This window comes from Leptonotus elevatus, chromosome 10, assembly GCF_054856555.1.
Source record: "Leptonotus elevatus isolate MCC_2025b chromosome 10, RoL_Lele_1.0, whole genome shotgun sequence".
In the NCBI taxonomy this organism is placed as follows: Eukaryota; Metazoa; Chordata; class Actinopteri; order Syngnathiformes; family Syngnathidae; genus Leptonotus; species Leptonotus elevatus.
In genome coordinates, this window is record NC_141248.1 from 21,989,081 (window position 1) to 22,005,558 (window position 16,478).

At 41.2% G+C, this 16,478-nt stretch overlaps 2 protein-coding genes and 1 long non-coding RNA gene across 4 annotated transcripts in view; 2 read left to right on the top strand and 1 right to left on the bottom strand.

Annotated features, from left to right (window-relative positions):
* The window catches only part of LOC147167615 (uncharacterized), a 29,183-nt gene that overhangs the window by 9,435 nt on the left and 3,270 nt on the right, over nucleotides 1-16,478 (bottom strand). The gene's annotated exons all lie outside the window — the stretch shown is intronic.
* nfatc2b (nuclear factor of activated T cells 2b) lies at nucleotides 318-13,383 on the top strand. The gene is made up of 10 exons (XM_086088077.1): nucleotides 318-498; nucleotides 2,276-3,152; nucleotides 3,225-3,396; nucleotides 4,090-4,292; nucleotides 5,581-5,753; nucleotides 5,986-6,126; nucleotides 7,322-7,377; nucleotides 7,477-7,609; nucleotides 8,847-9,422; nucleotides 11,984-13,383. Exons 1-10 carry the CDS (start codon nucleotides 405-407, stop codon nucleotides 12,055-12,057), a joined length of 2,499 nt encoding a protein of 832 aa, XP_085944203.1. The 5' UTR covers nucleotides 318-404; the 3' UTR covers nucleotides 12,058-13,383.
* On the top strand, nucleotides 13,255-16,282 carry LOC147167617 (serine/threonine-protein kinase pim-2-like). Its single transcript, XM_086088078.1, has 7 exons — nucleotides 13,255-13,850; nucleotides 13,932-14,026; nucleotides 14,098-14,145; nucleotides 14,242-14,457; nucleotides 15,667-15,844; nucleotides 15,916-16,089; nucleotides 16,176-16,282. Exons 2-7 carry the CDS (start codon nucleotides 13,934-13,936, stop codon nucleotides 16,265-16,267), a joined length of 801 nt encoding a protein of 266 aa, XP_085944204.1. The 5' UTR covers nucleotides 13,255-13,850; nucleotides 13,932-13,933; the 3' UTR covers nucleotides 16,268-16,282.

Below are 16,478 nucleotides of genomic sequence, written 5' to 3' on the forward strand. Positions count from 1 at the left end.
GTGCAATTACTTATGGGAGAAAAACTACTGTACTGTATTCAAAAGTGCAACGTGGGAATAAATTGAGCAATGCTGCCCTCTAGTGGTCAAAATGGTTAACCTTTTAATTAAAAATAAATAAATAAATAAAAATAAAGTCACAACGTCCGCCACATTTAAGTGCCGATGTAATTCAACCAACCTAATTAAATAACTCATTCTATCAATGGAATGTGCAAATCAGAACAGCAAAATTAAAAGCACACGCAGGCTCGCACGCACGCGCGCGCGCACGCACGCACGAAGCAGTGACAGGAAGTTCACAGTTTTGAGTCGAGCGCCTCAAAACACAGCTCACATTGTCGGCTGTTGCCGTTGAGAGCTTTAGTATTCATCGGAAATTATAATATTATCAGAGTTTGGAGATGGCGACTGACATCAGTCAGGAAGAGTTGGACTTTTCAGACTTGTTTCTCTACAATCCACCTGGTGGGGATTTTTCTGCCGGCTACATCCCAGGTGAGCGTCCATTCAATGTCGTCGGCTCCTGTTTACCAAAGTGCACAAAAAATATGGCAGCTACAATGACTATTTCTTAGCTTGTGTGTAGATGAGTTTTGTATTATTATATTGTGTGTATATATGTATGCATGAAACTATTTCACCTACCGAACCACGAAATTCTCATAACATATACTAATTAACATTTGAGTCTTTTTCTTGATACATTTTGTACAGGTGTAGGGACTTAGATGGACAGGTACAGAATTACGCTAAATAAATAAATAAATAAATGTATGTCTACAAAGGGTGGTTCATTATTTGGAAGCATCCGCACGCCAAAATAAGAGCACCAGCAGTCTTGTTGGTTATCCTCCATGAACCACGTAGCTTGCTAAGCTAACATAATGTAAATACACCACTCCTCAATTATCATTAATAGTTCAGCTTTTTGTGGAGGTCTCAAAGTACTGTAGTTCTGTGGTCATGAAATTATTGTTATGCCAACAAATCTAAAGTGGCTAAAGCGGAGTTAATGTGTGTCCTTTTTTTTTTTTTTTTTAAATATCTTGGCTTCTCATACCAGGCTGGTAGTTAGCTTTAGCTTATCTGGGAACTACCCAACCAGTTACCCTTTCCATCGGTGTCTAGCAAAAAACATGAGCTTCAGGTCTGTGTCTAGTTGACATTCAAACATTCCAGTTCACATCACAACTCGGCCCAACTCGGTGTTCAGGGATTTCCGTGGCACATATTTGAGATGTTTAACATTTACGATTGTCAGCAGGGATGAAAAATCAGTCTTAACCAGTAATTCTGTCGGACTGTCCGCCTGTTTTTTTTCGAACTAAGCACTGTCGGAAGCGGGTTTTCATCCTTCACTAGTCCAATTGTTTTTAATTTTTTAAGCGAATTTACTGAAAATGCGCAAAACGGACACGCGACTTATGTTTCTATCTGTTCTTCTTTTGCAAATATTGAGAGGGGACTCTACTGTTGAAGGTGGCGGTATACACCATAGAGATGTGATCCACCAGTCATTTAGAAGAAGAAGAACAGGAAGCGGCTGAAGCCGCGCGATGACGTCGTATGAGTTTGCTTGAGTAATTCTTGATCAACCGTAGCGTTTCTTTGCTGCTTCCTATTTAGAATTGCATTAATATTCGCTTCTGTAAATTATTTCCCAAAATATTTATTTTCCGTCGTCCCCCGTACGCGAGGTAAATAAATATCCGGTCAAAACGTGCGACGTGTATCTGGTCTTGTCAGCGTTTATTCACAAAACCTGTTTCCATAGCCAAAATGTGCATTTTCTTTTTTTTGATACGCTTTAAAATCCGCCTCTCTCTAAGCGTATAACCTTTTTTTTTTTTTTTTGCAAATTTGGGTCCTTTTCTGAATTTCTAGCGTTTTAGTTTGGCATTTGAAAATTGAAAATTCAAATAAAAATGGGTGGATGGAAACCCCACTATTGTAATCGTCACTCACCGGGTCACGTACTGCCGGACCTCTGAGTCCGTCACTAACGGACGCCTGTTTTGTTGACGAATGACGGACCTGCAAAATGTTGTAAATTGTAATTGTAAATTGCCCACCTCTGGTCTCTCTTAACACATCACACACACACACACAGGATAATCTAAGAGACATCGGAAAAGCAGGGTTTTGATCACGAGGGGAAGCCCAACTGACCCCGCTTACGACGTCGCACACAACTGCATTTGACTAAAATATATATTTAGTTGTTCAATTCTCAAATCTGCGTGCAAATGAGCGTCACTGGTTGTATTGGCAGATGACGGCGAACAGCCCGCCCTCCTGGAGGTCTACCCTCACGCTGCAATCATTAAGGATGCCTCCTCCTCCAGCCGCCGCCCAGCTGAAGATAGCTCATCGGAGTTGACGTTCGACCCCGTGAGCCTGGCGGCCACACGAGGGATCGTTCGGGCTCCCAGCCCCAGGATCGAGATCACTCCGTCGGGGGACTCTTTAACCCCTCGGGCCTTCCAGCACAGCATCGAAGCCCTTACAGGCTATCGGGAGTGCGCAAGCCCCGCCAGCAGCAACTCCTCCACAGGCTGGCCGGTCGATGGATGCTCGCCATCGTCAGCCTCCCCGTGCATCTCCCCTTCCAACAGAGGCGCGTGTGCCTCAGAGTTGTCTACCGTTGACCTCTGCCCCTTCCTTCAGGGTATCCAAACATCTTCCGCCCACTCCTCTCCCGGCAACAGCTTCACCGACGAGCTCTTCCTCCTGCCTCAGCACCGAGTCGCCCCCTCGCCGCTCGTCAACCGGCGCTGCCGCTCCGTGTCGCCGCAAGGCAAGCGCGCCCACGACGACCAGGCCCTCCCTTGTCCAGGGGCCACTCCCGTCAAGCAACGCTCCCGGAGCCCGAGCCCCATCCCCTCGCCTTACAACCAGCTCGGCTCTTACGAGCGGCAGTCCCAAGCTCGGGCCTCCGGGCTGTGCCCAGCGGACGAGGCCGGCGGCCGCATCTTGTCTCAAGATGCGGCGCAAGGTGCAAATGGGCCAAACCAAAGGCCAGATTGTGTGTACAGGGAGGGCCATGAACTGCAGAGGGTTGGAAGAATAGGAGCTGAGGTCAGACCCGGAGGCTTCTGTGTACTACCAACGTCGTGGTCTCCTCATCCAGTCCACTTGGAAGCGTTTGGGTGTGTTGCTTTTCTATCTCAAATTGAAAGAATATCCAGAATCTCGTCTCTTATCTCTCCTTTCTCCTTAAGAGGTCTTTCCTTGGCGCCTCTACCCTCTCTAGATTGGCCATTGCCCAGTCAGTCAAGTCAGTACGAGCTGGCGATCAAGTCTCACCCGAGGTCTCACCACAGGGCTCACTACGAGACCGAGGGCAGCCGCGGACCTGTCAAGACACCAAATGGCGGGCACCCCGAAGTCCAGGTATTTGGTTTGATGCGTTCAACATCTTTGTGACGTTTTATGTTTGGGCATCGAGCAACTGGCAGGGAAAAAAAGTCACTCTCACTTCTTGTCTATGACATCCGTTGATTCGAAATTAGCAGAAGCGAAATAGCATTTCCTGCAAGACGTTGTGTCTATCTAAGACAGACAGCTGTGCAAATTCAAGTTGCACAGTCCCGCAAAGTCCATGATTGTGGTACGGCCTGTTGAAGCCGGCTGCAAACGCACGAGCATGTATGTTCACATAAAATGCAAATATGGCCTAATTGGTCGTCTTTATGGACTGGCCTGGCAAAGGAATTAATGAGCCGTTAACTCGCTGTCTGGCAGCCATTTTCACTGAAGCAACCCCCTTCGCTCCCAGCTGTTTTACTGGATTTTGCAAGGCCTACAGAATATTTTGTTCTATTGCTATAAAAACATGGAGATACTTCTTTCATCACAAATCTGTTTAAAACACTGGTGAAAAGAGCCTTTTTGCAACAAAGTCCTGGTTGATCTCTTATACTCTGCTGCCACATGCTGGCCGTTTTTTGTAATAACTACCATTGCTTTAAGCAAACCTCTTCATGTCAGAAGCTGAATCAAAGCCTTCTGTATGCTCAAGCATTAAAAAAAAAAAAAAAACATTTAAAAACATATAAATACGTTTTTTGGGACCATGACCATCAGCTCCACGGTTATCGAGGCACGGCTCCACTGGGCCTGCAGGTCTTCATCGGGACAGCCGACGAGAGGCTGCTGAAGCCGCACGCGTTTTACCAGGCCCACCGCATCGCCGGGAAGACCGTGACCACTCCCAGCATGGAGAGGATGATCAACGGGACCAAAGTTTTAGAAATCCCTCTCCAGCCAAAGAACAACATGAGAGTGGTGTGAGTAGCCTACGTGGAAAAAAAAAACAGTTCCCAGAGATATTAACACTTGCTGAAGTTCTTTGGCCTTCTCAGGGTGTTCAAATTGGAATGATGGTGGCTGCTTACACAAACTAAAGCGCATTTTCATGTTGCTGATGAAAGAAAACATGCACCACTTCCTGTTTCCCAGCATGGTTTTCCATGAAAGACATGCAGGCCTCTGAGTGTTTACAACCACAGCCATAAATGCAAAAAAAAAAAAACTGTTGTAGGGAAGCGTATTGCATTCACTTGAATAAGAAGAAATTATTTTGGGGGGGGGGGGGATCTTTGTTTTGTGTGTGTGTGTGGTCTTGTTTTTGTTACATAGTGGGACTAATATTTCAGGATTTCACAGAGTTGTGAGGCCCACCCGTCCATGTGGGGCCATTTTGCTGGGCCTCACAAGTTTAGACCTCTTTTTGAGGGTCAAGACTTGGTTTTAGAGTTTAGCTTTGAATTGGGTTATGGTTGAGGTTACGGTAAGGAATAGTGGTAGGCAATCATTTTTGATGGTTGGGGTTAGGGGGAAAGGGCTTGGAAATGCATATTTTTTATTGAATAATTTTTTTCTGTCATAACAAAATACTCAGAAAAACATTTGAAAAAATATTCAGAAAAACGGGAAAAATTATTCAAAAAACAGGAAAATAAATATTCTGACAAACAGAGCACAAGCTTCTTTTTTTCTGAGTAACTTTTACCTCTAACACATACCTCCAACGTACCTTCAACGATAAACAGGAGCTGGTGCTCTGTTTTTCTGAATATTTTTGTTTGTTTGTTTTTCTGAGTAATTTTCTCTCCTGTTTTTCCAGAACTTTTTTTTTTAATTATAATTTTTTTTGTTACGACAGAAGAAAAATATTCAGTAAAACAGAAAAAACAAAATTCAGAAAAACAAAATAAAATGTAAAAAAAATACACAAAAAAAACAGGAGTTTTGTTTGTTTTTCAAGTGAATGCAATACGCTTCCGTACAGTTGCAAACAATTTGAACTAAATCTTGTAGAAGGCTCATAAATGTAGTCCCTGTGAAGCAATGCTAGTACATGGGATTTGGTCCCATTCAATGCTTACTGTTTGTAACATAAACAACAACAACAAAAATGCTAAGCAATTTCTTTAATGATCTCCAACCAGATCAGAGTATACCCCTAATAAGAAACAATTCAGTTTCCTTAAGCTTTCAACCAATTTTGCTCTTTTAGTTCCCACCAGTGACAGAATCACGCGTTACTGGCGACCTTTTGTCACGTATCCCCAGGATCGACTGCGTGGGAATTCTGAAGCGAAGAAACGCCGACATCGAGCTGCGGAATGGCGAGACCGACGTCGGACGCAAAAACACTCGCGTACGCTTGGTGTTTCGCGTTCACATACCGCAACCCGAAGGCCCCTTGGTGTCTCTTCAAGTGGTCTCCCATCCAATTGAATGCTGTAAGGATGTCGCAAAAGATGAGTCGTCATCATTGCATTCGGGTTGACCTTTTTTACGTTTTAACGTAATGATATTCCACATTTCTTCGGACTGTTGTATTTTCTTGAAAATAATTCCTATCCTCAAAGTGGCCTCTGCTCTTGTAAAAGTAAATAAATGAATAAATAAATAGCACCTCTTCCAAGACAGATGTTTTGTAATGAAGACATTGAACCGACTGTGTTTGTTCAGCCCAGCATTCAGCTCAGGAGATCCCTGTGGTCACGATGCAGAACCTGGACCGATGCTCCGTACTTGGTGGGCAACAAATGCTCCTGACTGGGCAGAACTTCACATATGACTCAAGAGTGATGTTCTCAGAGAAGACACAAGGTCAGAGTTCAATGAGAAACAGCAAAGTGATATTCGGTAGAGCTAGACCGATTATCGGCCGAGCCGATTATCGGTGCCGATATTTGGCATTTTTACAGTTAATCCGAAACTGAAGGCCGATAAAGCTGTTATGTCACCGAACGGTGAATTCTTGCGAACGTCGCAAATTTCGGGTTTTCATCAGGATTTGTAAAATGTTCACAGTTTTTACTTGTCGCAAAAACATTTTAAACATATTCAGACCATTTTTTTCCCTGTGTGCGAAGATCCTTTTACAAACCCTGACCAAAAACCCAAATTAGCTACATTTGCAATTTAGCATCCATTTGTCATATATTAATTTATTTAAATTTCCACTTTATAAAAGATGGTGCTGACACTAAGAACTCCTTACACTTAAAAAAAAAAAAATGTTATGAAGAAATTATGTTGACATTTTGTAAAACTTTATAGTAGAAAACTTTAGGGAACTATTTACTTGCTTAGTTTTTAATTTAGCTTAACACATGCTGATGAGCCTGCAAGCTCCTTGCAATTGTTGTTATAATTTGTAAACAAAGCTGTCTATTCTTTATATGCTTAAAAAGAAAAAGTAATAAAAAAAAAATTTGGGCACTAATATTTTCTCATTTACTACAAACGAATATCGGCTTGAAATATCGGTTATCGGCCTCCTTGACTACTAACAATCTGTATTGGTATCGGACTTGAGAAAACCATATCGGTCTATCACTAATATTCGGTCTTAACAAACCGAGACTCAGTCCAGCCGACCCTCCTGGTTGAGTCTTAAGTCCTGGTGGATTCCGCAATGTCATATATCACAATGTTCATATATTCATAAAGCAACAGGCAAAATTTCCGATAAAGCTCTTATATTGGATGTCATCGAACCGTAGGCAAGTGTATCATTTTACACAGAAATTTCTTATCCGGCTCTGCTGCTTCTGTTTTGTGAGAATGAACCTAACCTACTGACGGCAACCAAATAAACAGTTTCATGGTTGCATGGGTTTCAGTCAACAGGATGTGGTAAGAAAAGGCAATCTTTGATTATTTATTTTTTTTATTTAAAAAGAAAAAAGAAAAAGAAGAGCAGGAGAGTAATCAAGTGGGGGGCGAGTTGAACAATCCACTCAATAACAAACAGAAAGCACATTTCACGGTTTAAATCCACTTTCTGCACTACTTTCAGACGGCCAAGAAATCTGGGAAGTGGAGGCAAACAGGGACCGAGAAAAAAGCCAATGTGTGAGTTTGCTTGTCGTTGCACAACAGTTGCCTTCCTGACATTCAAATGTAGATCAGTTGTAAGAATTCCATCGCCTCCAATCACCACCGTTTTTTCAGAATATGTTGATGGTGGAGGTCCCTCTATATCGAGACCGGACCATTTGTCACCCGGTCAAAGTCAACTTCTATGTCATCAATGGGAAGAAGAAGCGCAGTGAACCTCAGCACTTCATCTACACCCCTCTGATAGGTATTTATCTCACCATTTAATTAGGGATGTAACGATATCTAAATATCACGATACGACCGTTACCACGATATTGTGGGGGGAGGCTGGCGATGTAAAAAAAAAAAAAAGCTATCGATAGTGTAAAAAAAAAAAAACTCATATTGGGGAAAAAAAAGGACAACAATATGTTTTTATATAACAGAAGTGACAAAGAATCATGTCATTTCCCGTTATTGTTGTGCTCACATTGGATTTGCGGCACAAAGTATCATTGTCTAGTTCACAAATGAAGCGGTCGAAAAGTAATGTTTTTCCACTGAGATGTTATAAAAATATTAGCTGGTATGACTGACATGATGATTTATGGGAGTAACAACTGCCGCAGTGGCCGAAACATTCTCTATTGAACTCACCACCAGCGGGTGCTCGGATGATGACAAATGGAATACAACCTTGCCTTTTTACAGATGTACGTGCTTTTAATTAAGGATAGGCCGATCAGCGGCTTTGCCGATATTTAAGCATTTTGACGAATATCGGCATCGGCCATTTTGAATAATCATATGCCCGATAAGAGATCCATTTAACAAAGTGTTAACTTCGGGGATTTCATTATTTCCATTTCCAGAGATAATGCTGGCCCTGCACTTTCTGTTGTTGTTTGAAATGAAAACTAAGATAAGTAAAAAATTTAAAACAGTACTTTGGATATTTTTTAATTCTACCGTAGAAAACAATCGGGAGCTATTTAAGTTTTTATTTAACTTTTGAAAACATGCTACTGCCCCTGGGAGATCCCTTAACCTTTTGTTAGATTTTTCAAACAAAGATGTCTATTGACTAAGATTTTTTTTTTTAACTCCAATATTTAACAAACCCTAAAAGTTGTTCAATAAACATATTCTTAAAAATTCAAAAAATGTAAGAGCTGGAGTTTGTATTTTTTCAAATTTTGATGCCGATATTGTCCCTTTTAGAAAATGAATATCGGCTCCAAATATCGTTTATCGGCGTCCTTGACTACTAATAATTGGTATCGGCCCTGAAAAAAACAAATCGGTCGATCTCTACTTTTAATATTGTGACATGGCGACGACCATACTGTGTCAATTTTAATATGAGGACATCACGATATTGCCGATATCGTTACATCCCTACACTCAATGTAACGGGAGTCAAATACAATATATCAAGTAGCTCATCTGCAGCATCACTTCCACCTCCCAACATCTTATCATCTTTCTTTTTTGCGCCCCAGCCATTAAAACGGAGCCTCTGGATGAATGGCAGGGGAATTCATGCGACTACTCCGACACTCGGTCTGACACGCGAGTGAAGTCACTCTTCCATCGGTTGGAGAAGGAAAGCATTCTTCAACCGTTCAGTGTGAATGCGTCGGATCCGTGGGATTACCAACCCGTCTTTTACCAGTCAAGAACAGGCAATCTAATCAACAAGTCAGATCTGTACCACCCTACAAGTCAACTTTATTTTCAAAACTATGCTACCACCATCCATGGTAACGTCCTTAAAGCGTCTGTCCCTGCCAACGTCCAACCACGTCAGGGTTCCGATGTCAAAACGGCAACAGACAAACTGAGCCAAGGCCCTGAAGTGATACAAACGCTCCAGGCCTACTCATCGACGAGACATCAAAATTCTGTGCAAGTTGTGCCGTCTTTAGGAACGTCACCGCCTTCCAGATTTGTCCAAAGTGACATTTGTGGGAAGCCTTTAACCCAGACGGGGTCAAACGGAGACAACCAAGAAGCTCGGACTCAGGAGACGGTTACTGTAAAAAGAGAGGACGTCAGCTGTGTCTACCTGGAAGACGGTGAGTACGTTTTTGTCTGGCACCAAAATTTTCATTTTAGTTAGTTTTTAGTTCATTTTGAGTTTTTTAATTTAGTTAGTTTTAATGAGTTTTCAGGGTGTTTCTGTTAGTTTTAGTTATTTAAAATATGCGTGGTTTTTGTTTAGATTGTTAGTTTCAGTATTAGTTAAAAAAAATTGTTTTAAAAGTGTATTAATTGAGTGCAATATTTAATAAACACCGTGGTAAAATGTAAAAAGTAACGCTTTTCTAACTTCGCGTTGCATTTCGGCTGAGTTAAATTGGAGCCAAAAGTCAAGCACGCGAAATGATCTCCTGGGAGCAACATTATCTGAAGGTGCTTTTCTATTGGCTCCTGCCAGATGATGTCACTTCTGCGTGACACTTTCAAATGTTCCTAATCCGGTTAATATCGAAATGAATATACTAAAAATCACATTTATAATCAACTCCAAAGGCTCATGTATTAAATTCATTACCAAAGACTAAAACAAAGGACATTTTCGCAACAATTAGTTAGTCTTAGTTACGTAAAATGTAGTTGTTTTTTTAAAGCATTTTTGTTTTTATTTTATTTCATTAACAAAAATATATTTTTTATTTTACTTTTTTCTGTATTTTGAATTGTATCCATTTTCGTAACCACTTATTCCTCACAAGGGTCACGGGGGGTGCTGGAGCCTATCCCAGCTGTCTTCGGGCAGAGTTTTGGTTATTTCTGTCGTTTTCGTTAACTAAAATAACCTGCTCATGAAAGAACACAATGAAATAATCTAAAATGCAATTACAGTAGAACAATGACCCAAAGTTTAGATCTCAAGAATGTGCCTGAAGGCATGTACGATAAAATGCAATTCATGTTTAAGTTGTGTCAATATTAAGAACAAAGTCATTTGTGTATAGCAATAATCCATATTTACTTATGTCGTCCGTGTGGTTCCAATTGACCACAGTTGCAAATTCTTTAGAAAAGTCATCTAAAGACAACGAGCAGGCGCGTTGCAAGCGCTCTCTTGCAAATCCTGAGTTGTGGTTTTCTTGCCGAGGCCTCTTTTGTTGCCTTTCCTGTCTCTTGCTGTGACTCTCGCTTTTACTCATACTTTCGCTTGCAAGCAGACACTTGCAGAGGTGTCATGAACGCTGTCTTCCCCAAAAGCGAGAGTGCAACAACGTCATTGCAAACGTTGCAAGTCCTGCAGACTGATCTTGTTGTCTCGTGGACTCAAATGTTTGTTATCTTCCCTGCGGCTACAGTAAAGGGAAGTAGATATGCAAATAAGAACAGCCAAACCGGTGTCAAACAAAGCTGCAGTGTGTCTATGTAGTGTCTGGTGCCGACTGGCTCAGTGGTAAAAAGTCTAATAACATCCAACAGTGTTTTTATGTTCTTCTATTCTTGATCTTCTAAGGAAGAAAAAAACACAGAAAAGAAATGAAACAGTGGCATCTGGTGGACACTAATATAACTGCAAATATTCTAATTCATCCTTCTTTTGGTGGATATGCCTTGTAACCCAGAACAGGTTAAGCAATGTAGTCAACCTTAACTCATTCACTGCCATTGACGGTTATAGACGTCAAATATTCATTTTAACTATTTCTATTAGTTTAACTCTTTTTTTTTTCACATTTGTTGACAACAGTATGAAATTCTTTATTTTTTTTATTGTACATTTAGAACAGATATAAAATTTGTGATTAATCATGAGTTAACTTGTGAAGTAATGCAATTAATTACGATTTAAAAAATGAATCGCCTGACGCTCCTAATTTTTAATAATATTTTCTTCTTTTTTGAAATCCCGTCAGGCGATTACATTTTTCATGCATACAAGAAAAGATAAAAAAAAGAAAAGATTCTTAAAAATTAGGGGTGTCAGGCGATTAAAATTTGTAATTGTAATTAATCGCATGACTTCAATCGTTAACTCATGATTAATCATAAATTTTATATCTGTTCTAAGTGTACAATAAAAAACATTTCTAGGTTTTCATACTCTTGTTAACAAAAGTGGAAAGAAATTGTAAACTAATATAAATAGTTCAAATGAATTTTTGACGTCAATAGCCGTCAATGGCAGTGAATGAGTTAAATATTTCCTGACAATAATATGTTATATGTGACCTCACTAGTTTAAACATGACATTCTGATTAATATTACATTTGTGGAATAAGAGTTAGGAAGCCAAATCCAGCCGTTTTTATCCATCTTAGGGGCGGCCATTTTGCCACTTGCTGTCGACTGAAGATGGCAGCACAGTTGCTCAAGGTTCAGAGCGACCAATCACGACACACCTGTTTTCTGAAGCTGAGCTGTGTGATTGGTTGTTCCCTGAGCTCTGAGCACCATTGAGGTCATCTTCAGTCGACAGCAAGTAGCAAAATGGCCGCCCACTGAGATGGATAAAAACGGCTGGATTTTGCTGCTTAATTCATATTCCACTAACACAATGTTAACCAGAATGCAATATTAGACCATTGGGACTGCATAGAACCTATTATTGTCATTTTTGGGTTGACTTCCCCTTTAAATGCTTAAGTTGCTCATTCCTGTTTGCAGTGAATGACATCATACGAAGAGACCTGAGAGACCATCACAGTGACGCTGGAGGCCTGCGGCATCAGAGACTCTAAGGACAACAACAACAACAACAACTCGGGATCACGACATAATCGGGGAAAATAAATCCCACTCATCACCTACATCATCATCAACTTTTGCATCAAATTCTTTATGTTGTCATCAGTGATTTTTTTAAGTCAGCTTTTTCAAGTAGTACCTTTCATGCGGTTGTGATTATGTACGTGTGTGTATTATGTAAAAAGTATTAGTTGGTGTTAAACTCCTAATAATGAAAACATGCCTACATGTAGTCAGTATACATTGTATGTCGTGGTGCAGTTCAGTGATTCCTTCAAATAGTCGGACAATTTCTGTGCTTATAATAATCCTTCTCCCTTGCGCATGAAACCACATGGACACATTCGGGATCTCTCATTTCCCATCCCGTGACGACTATTGCGGTGCGTATACTTCTAAATCAAAGCTTAATACAACTAGTTTAGCCTTTAGTTGAATCAAGTTAGGTGTGTCAAGCTTGTCTGTGAATTACAAATAATTCAGACAGTCGGCTATATAAAGCAAATTGATCCACAGTTAGAACCTGCCTTATATGTACATAATAAATTGACATGAAACTAAAGACTATCCGATAACCAGAGGTGGTAAATCCAGGTCCAGAAAGTAAAAACCCTGCCACAGTTTGTCTTTAGCCCTACGTGCTTGCTAGCTAGTTCCCCTGATGCTTGTTTACCCACTAGGGTGCTAGCTAGCTAGCACGAGAGGCTAAAGCCAAACTGGCAGGGTTTTTACTTTCTATCTCTGCTGATTATAAATAAATGGCTTAAAAAAAGGGTTGGTAACACCTTCAACCCTGAATGTAAATGTTTATTTGACTTTCTTTCTATCAATTTCAGAGAAGCACGAAAATGCGTTTGAATTCAGTCAATTTTAAGGGAAACTTAGAAAAAGCAAACATTTCACAAAAATACATGATCAATGCAACACACAACCCCAAAGGTCAGTGAATTAACAGTGATGACACCTAAGGAGGTTGGACCTGCTCGAGAAACCAAAAGGAAGGCTGACACAAAGTTTGGTAAACAGGAAATCAAAGACGACGCCACAGTTGTGGCTGCCAGAACGAGCAAACAAAAAGCTAACACACAAAAAAAGAGGCCATCAAAAGGACGCAGCAACAAAAAGGTACAGCGTTACCAGTGTCATAAAATCTGAGACGCGTATAAGGAAGCAGAGGTCAAAGGCCAAAAAAATCGCCCTTGAAGGCTACAAGGACGAGGATAGGGTCTCGCCGTAAACAAAAGACCGTCACGAGTAAGCAAAGAGTCCGAGCCAAAAAGCTGCCGGTTAAGTCTGTGCCAGCTAAACGACCCAAACTAATGACCGGCACAAAACGAGGCCACCTTCGCCCTACGGAAACTGTCGGGACAAAGCGGAAGGCTGACACAAGGCGAGATGCCGCCAGAAAGAAGCAGCGGGTTGAAGATACCGTTGGGCTCGAGAAGGGCAGCGACGGACAATCTGGTACAAGCCTTAAAAATGAACGGAACGGCAAACCGATTGAAGCGTCGGTGAAGGCTGCCAAAGCCACCAAACGTAAAGACAACACAAAAGCAAAGCAAAGAGAAACAATTTGTCACAACAAGACCAGAGACTTTCCTCAGCCAGCACAGTGTTAAATCTGAAAAGGTGTCTGACAGAACAGTGCCACCTAGAGGAAGTTTGGGAGAAAAAGCAACTGCAACGCATGAGGAGGACCTGCCAGCCGAGAGCGAGTCTTTCCTGAAACCCAAAACTTCTTTCTTAGACCAGGTGAAAGCAATTCTCTTCACTTCAACAAGTCGAGGTAAGAAGAGAGTGTAAAAAGTCAAATTCCCATTTCCACATTTCCCATTCCATACAGCAAATCCTCTTGTGTCGTGTGCAGCCATGTTTGAGACCAAATATGAGAAGTTTGCCAAGATTGGCAAAGGAGGCTTCGGATCAGTCTATGCAGGTCACAGAAAAACGGATTTCAATCCCGTAAGTAGGCGCTTTGCACTGTACAAAGGCCGACATGTTTGTTCACAAAGCTAAGCAAATGTATCCCGAAGGTGGCCATCAAATACATCCCCAAAGCAAAAGTCCAAAACGTCCCATTGGTGAGTGTTATATTTGTTTTTACACCTCAGTTCATTTTTCTTAAGACTTCCCTTTTGCATCAGCACTAAATCTAAATACGTTAATTATTTCATAAGAGCATAAATGGAAAGATGCATACGGTCCCCTTGGAGGCCGTCTTCATGCTACAAGCATCCAGCATAAAGAACTCGGATGGGAAATCAGCGGTTATATCCCTGCTGGACATATGCGACCTGGAGAAAGAGCTTGTTCTGGTTATGGAGAGGCCAGTCCGCTCCATGGATCTGTCTACATACTTGACCCGACGGACACTTGAGGAGGATGAAGCAAAGGTAATTAAAAATGCCAGACCGGCGGGAGGTAAACGGAGCAAAAAAAGGTCCGGGGCTGGACTGGCACAAATAATCGGGCCCTGGCAGCCCAGCCTGATTCCTGACCACCCTCAGTTTGCTCTCTCCGTACTGTAAATGGATTAATGGGCTGCTCCTTTCTAAATTGTGGGCCAGTCTCTTGGTGTAAAATGGAGGAAAAATAATCATTGAATAGCACCACATTGGCCGCCAAGACCCACCGGGCATCTGTCCTGTACGCCAGATGGCCAGTCCAGCCCTGGAAAACGGTGAGCGCATCAGCTTGTTTAGCGCTGTTGAACTGTCAACAAAGATAGCATAACTGTCAGGCAAGATAGCATTTAGCATTAGCTAAAGTAGAAACTCGGGGTGTCCATTTGAAATTGTAATTAATCGCATAACTTCAACAGTTAACTCACAATTAATCACACATTTTATATCTGTTCTAAAAGTACAATAAATTATTTATTTTCTATGTTTTCATACGCTTGTTAAAATAAAATTGTTAAACTAATAGAAATATGGCTTCATCGTTTAGTCATTGATACAGTCATTTCATAATAATTCATAAAATTGTGTTACAATTAAAATGACATACTGTAAAAAGCGAGTGTGATATTGATTTGTGTTAAGGTCTTTTTTTTTTGCCACGAGATGGCATAGTTGCATATGTAAGATGTTGGTGACAGCTCAGTGCATTTTTCTTTTCATATTAAGAGCGATCGAACCTTTAACATGAAGTAACTTGTGAAATTCTGCACATTTTCAAACTTGTAAAATACAACTTAACCCCAGACTTCACAAATATATGCATTATTATGAAATTCTGCGTTGCGACTGGAATTCCCCCAGTGCAAGCTTTCAAAATAAGGGGCGGTCATTAATCACACATTTAAAAAAAAAATTTGTGGCATTAAAGGAACTTTAAATTAACTCAAAATCAATGCACTCATTTCGCCACCTCTAGTAGAAACGCAACACAACAAGACTGCCCCCCCCCCCAAATGTGATCATGTGGGAAATTACAGTAACTACTTTAATGAAAACACTTTTAGGCCATAAAGATGAATGAATAAAATGGAAAAACAGAGAGCACACTCGTGAGTGACGACATGAACATTGTTACACCGGGTGCCATTCGTAACCACAACGGTTTTGTTGTGACTCCCGTCTAACTTGCGTATTCCTCAGTTCATCACGAAGCAGCTGGTCGACGCCTCCATCAAAATGCACGCTGCCAACATTTTCCATCGAGATCTAAAGCAGGAAAACATTCTGCTGGAGGCCTCGCCCGGCGTCACTCGAGTGCGGGTCATAGACTTTGGCTGTAGCTGCTTAGTGAGCATGGAACCGTACTATGACTATTTCGGTAAGACTTTGCACCGCTGATAATGTGCCACACGCCAGCGCCAATGTTGTTTTCTGTCCATTCCTTTGTAGGAACCTTACACTACGCTCCTCCAGAGTATACGCACAAGCGTCCATATTGTGCTGGTCCAACCACAGTGTGGCACCTGGGTGCGCTGCTTTTTGAACTATTAGACGGAACGAAACGGTTCGACACGCGCATGTTCCTTTCTAAGGAGCTTCGGCTGAATAGGGATCTGTCTGAAGGTAAGGAACAATTTTGAATTCCTATAACAGTTTATCACACAAGATCATTGCAGCGTCAACCTTATTTTTTGCTCTTTCTCGATCAGATTGTGGCAATTTCTTGTGGATGTGCTTGAGTTTAGACCCGACTCAACGCTGCACCCTGGAGCAGATGCAGCGGCACCCATGGCTACTCTGATACCCTTCGGCCTCAATATTTTCCCCTCTTTTTTTTCTTTTTTTTTTAACAAAGCAACAACGTTAATCTAACTGTTGACTGAATCCATTGTGTAAATAAAGTTTTTGGTATATAAAGGCTGTGAGACTTGTAAATATAAATGTGTCAAGCTTGTGCAACATAGCCAAATTGTATTAGGAAAACAAGAAAAAACAACAAATTCAACAAACTA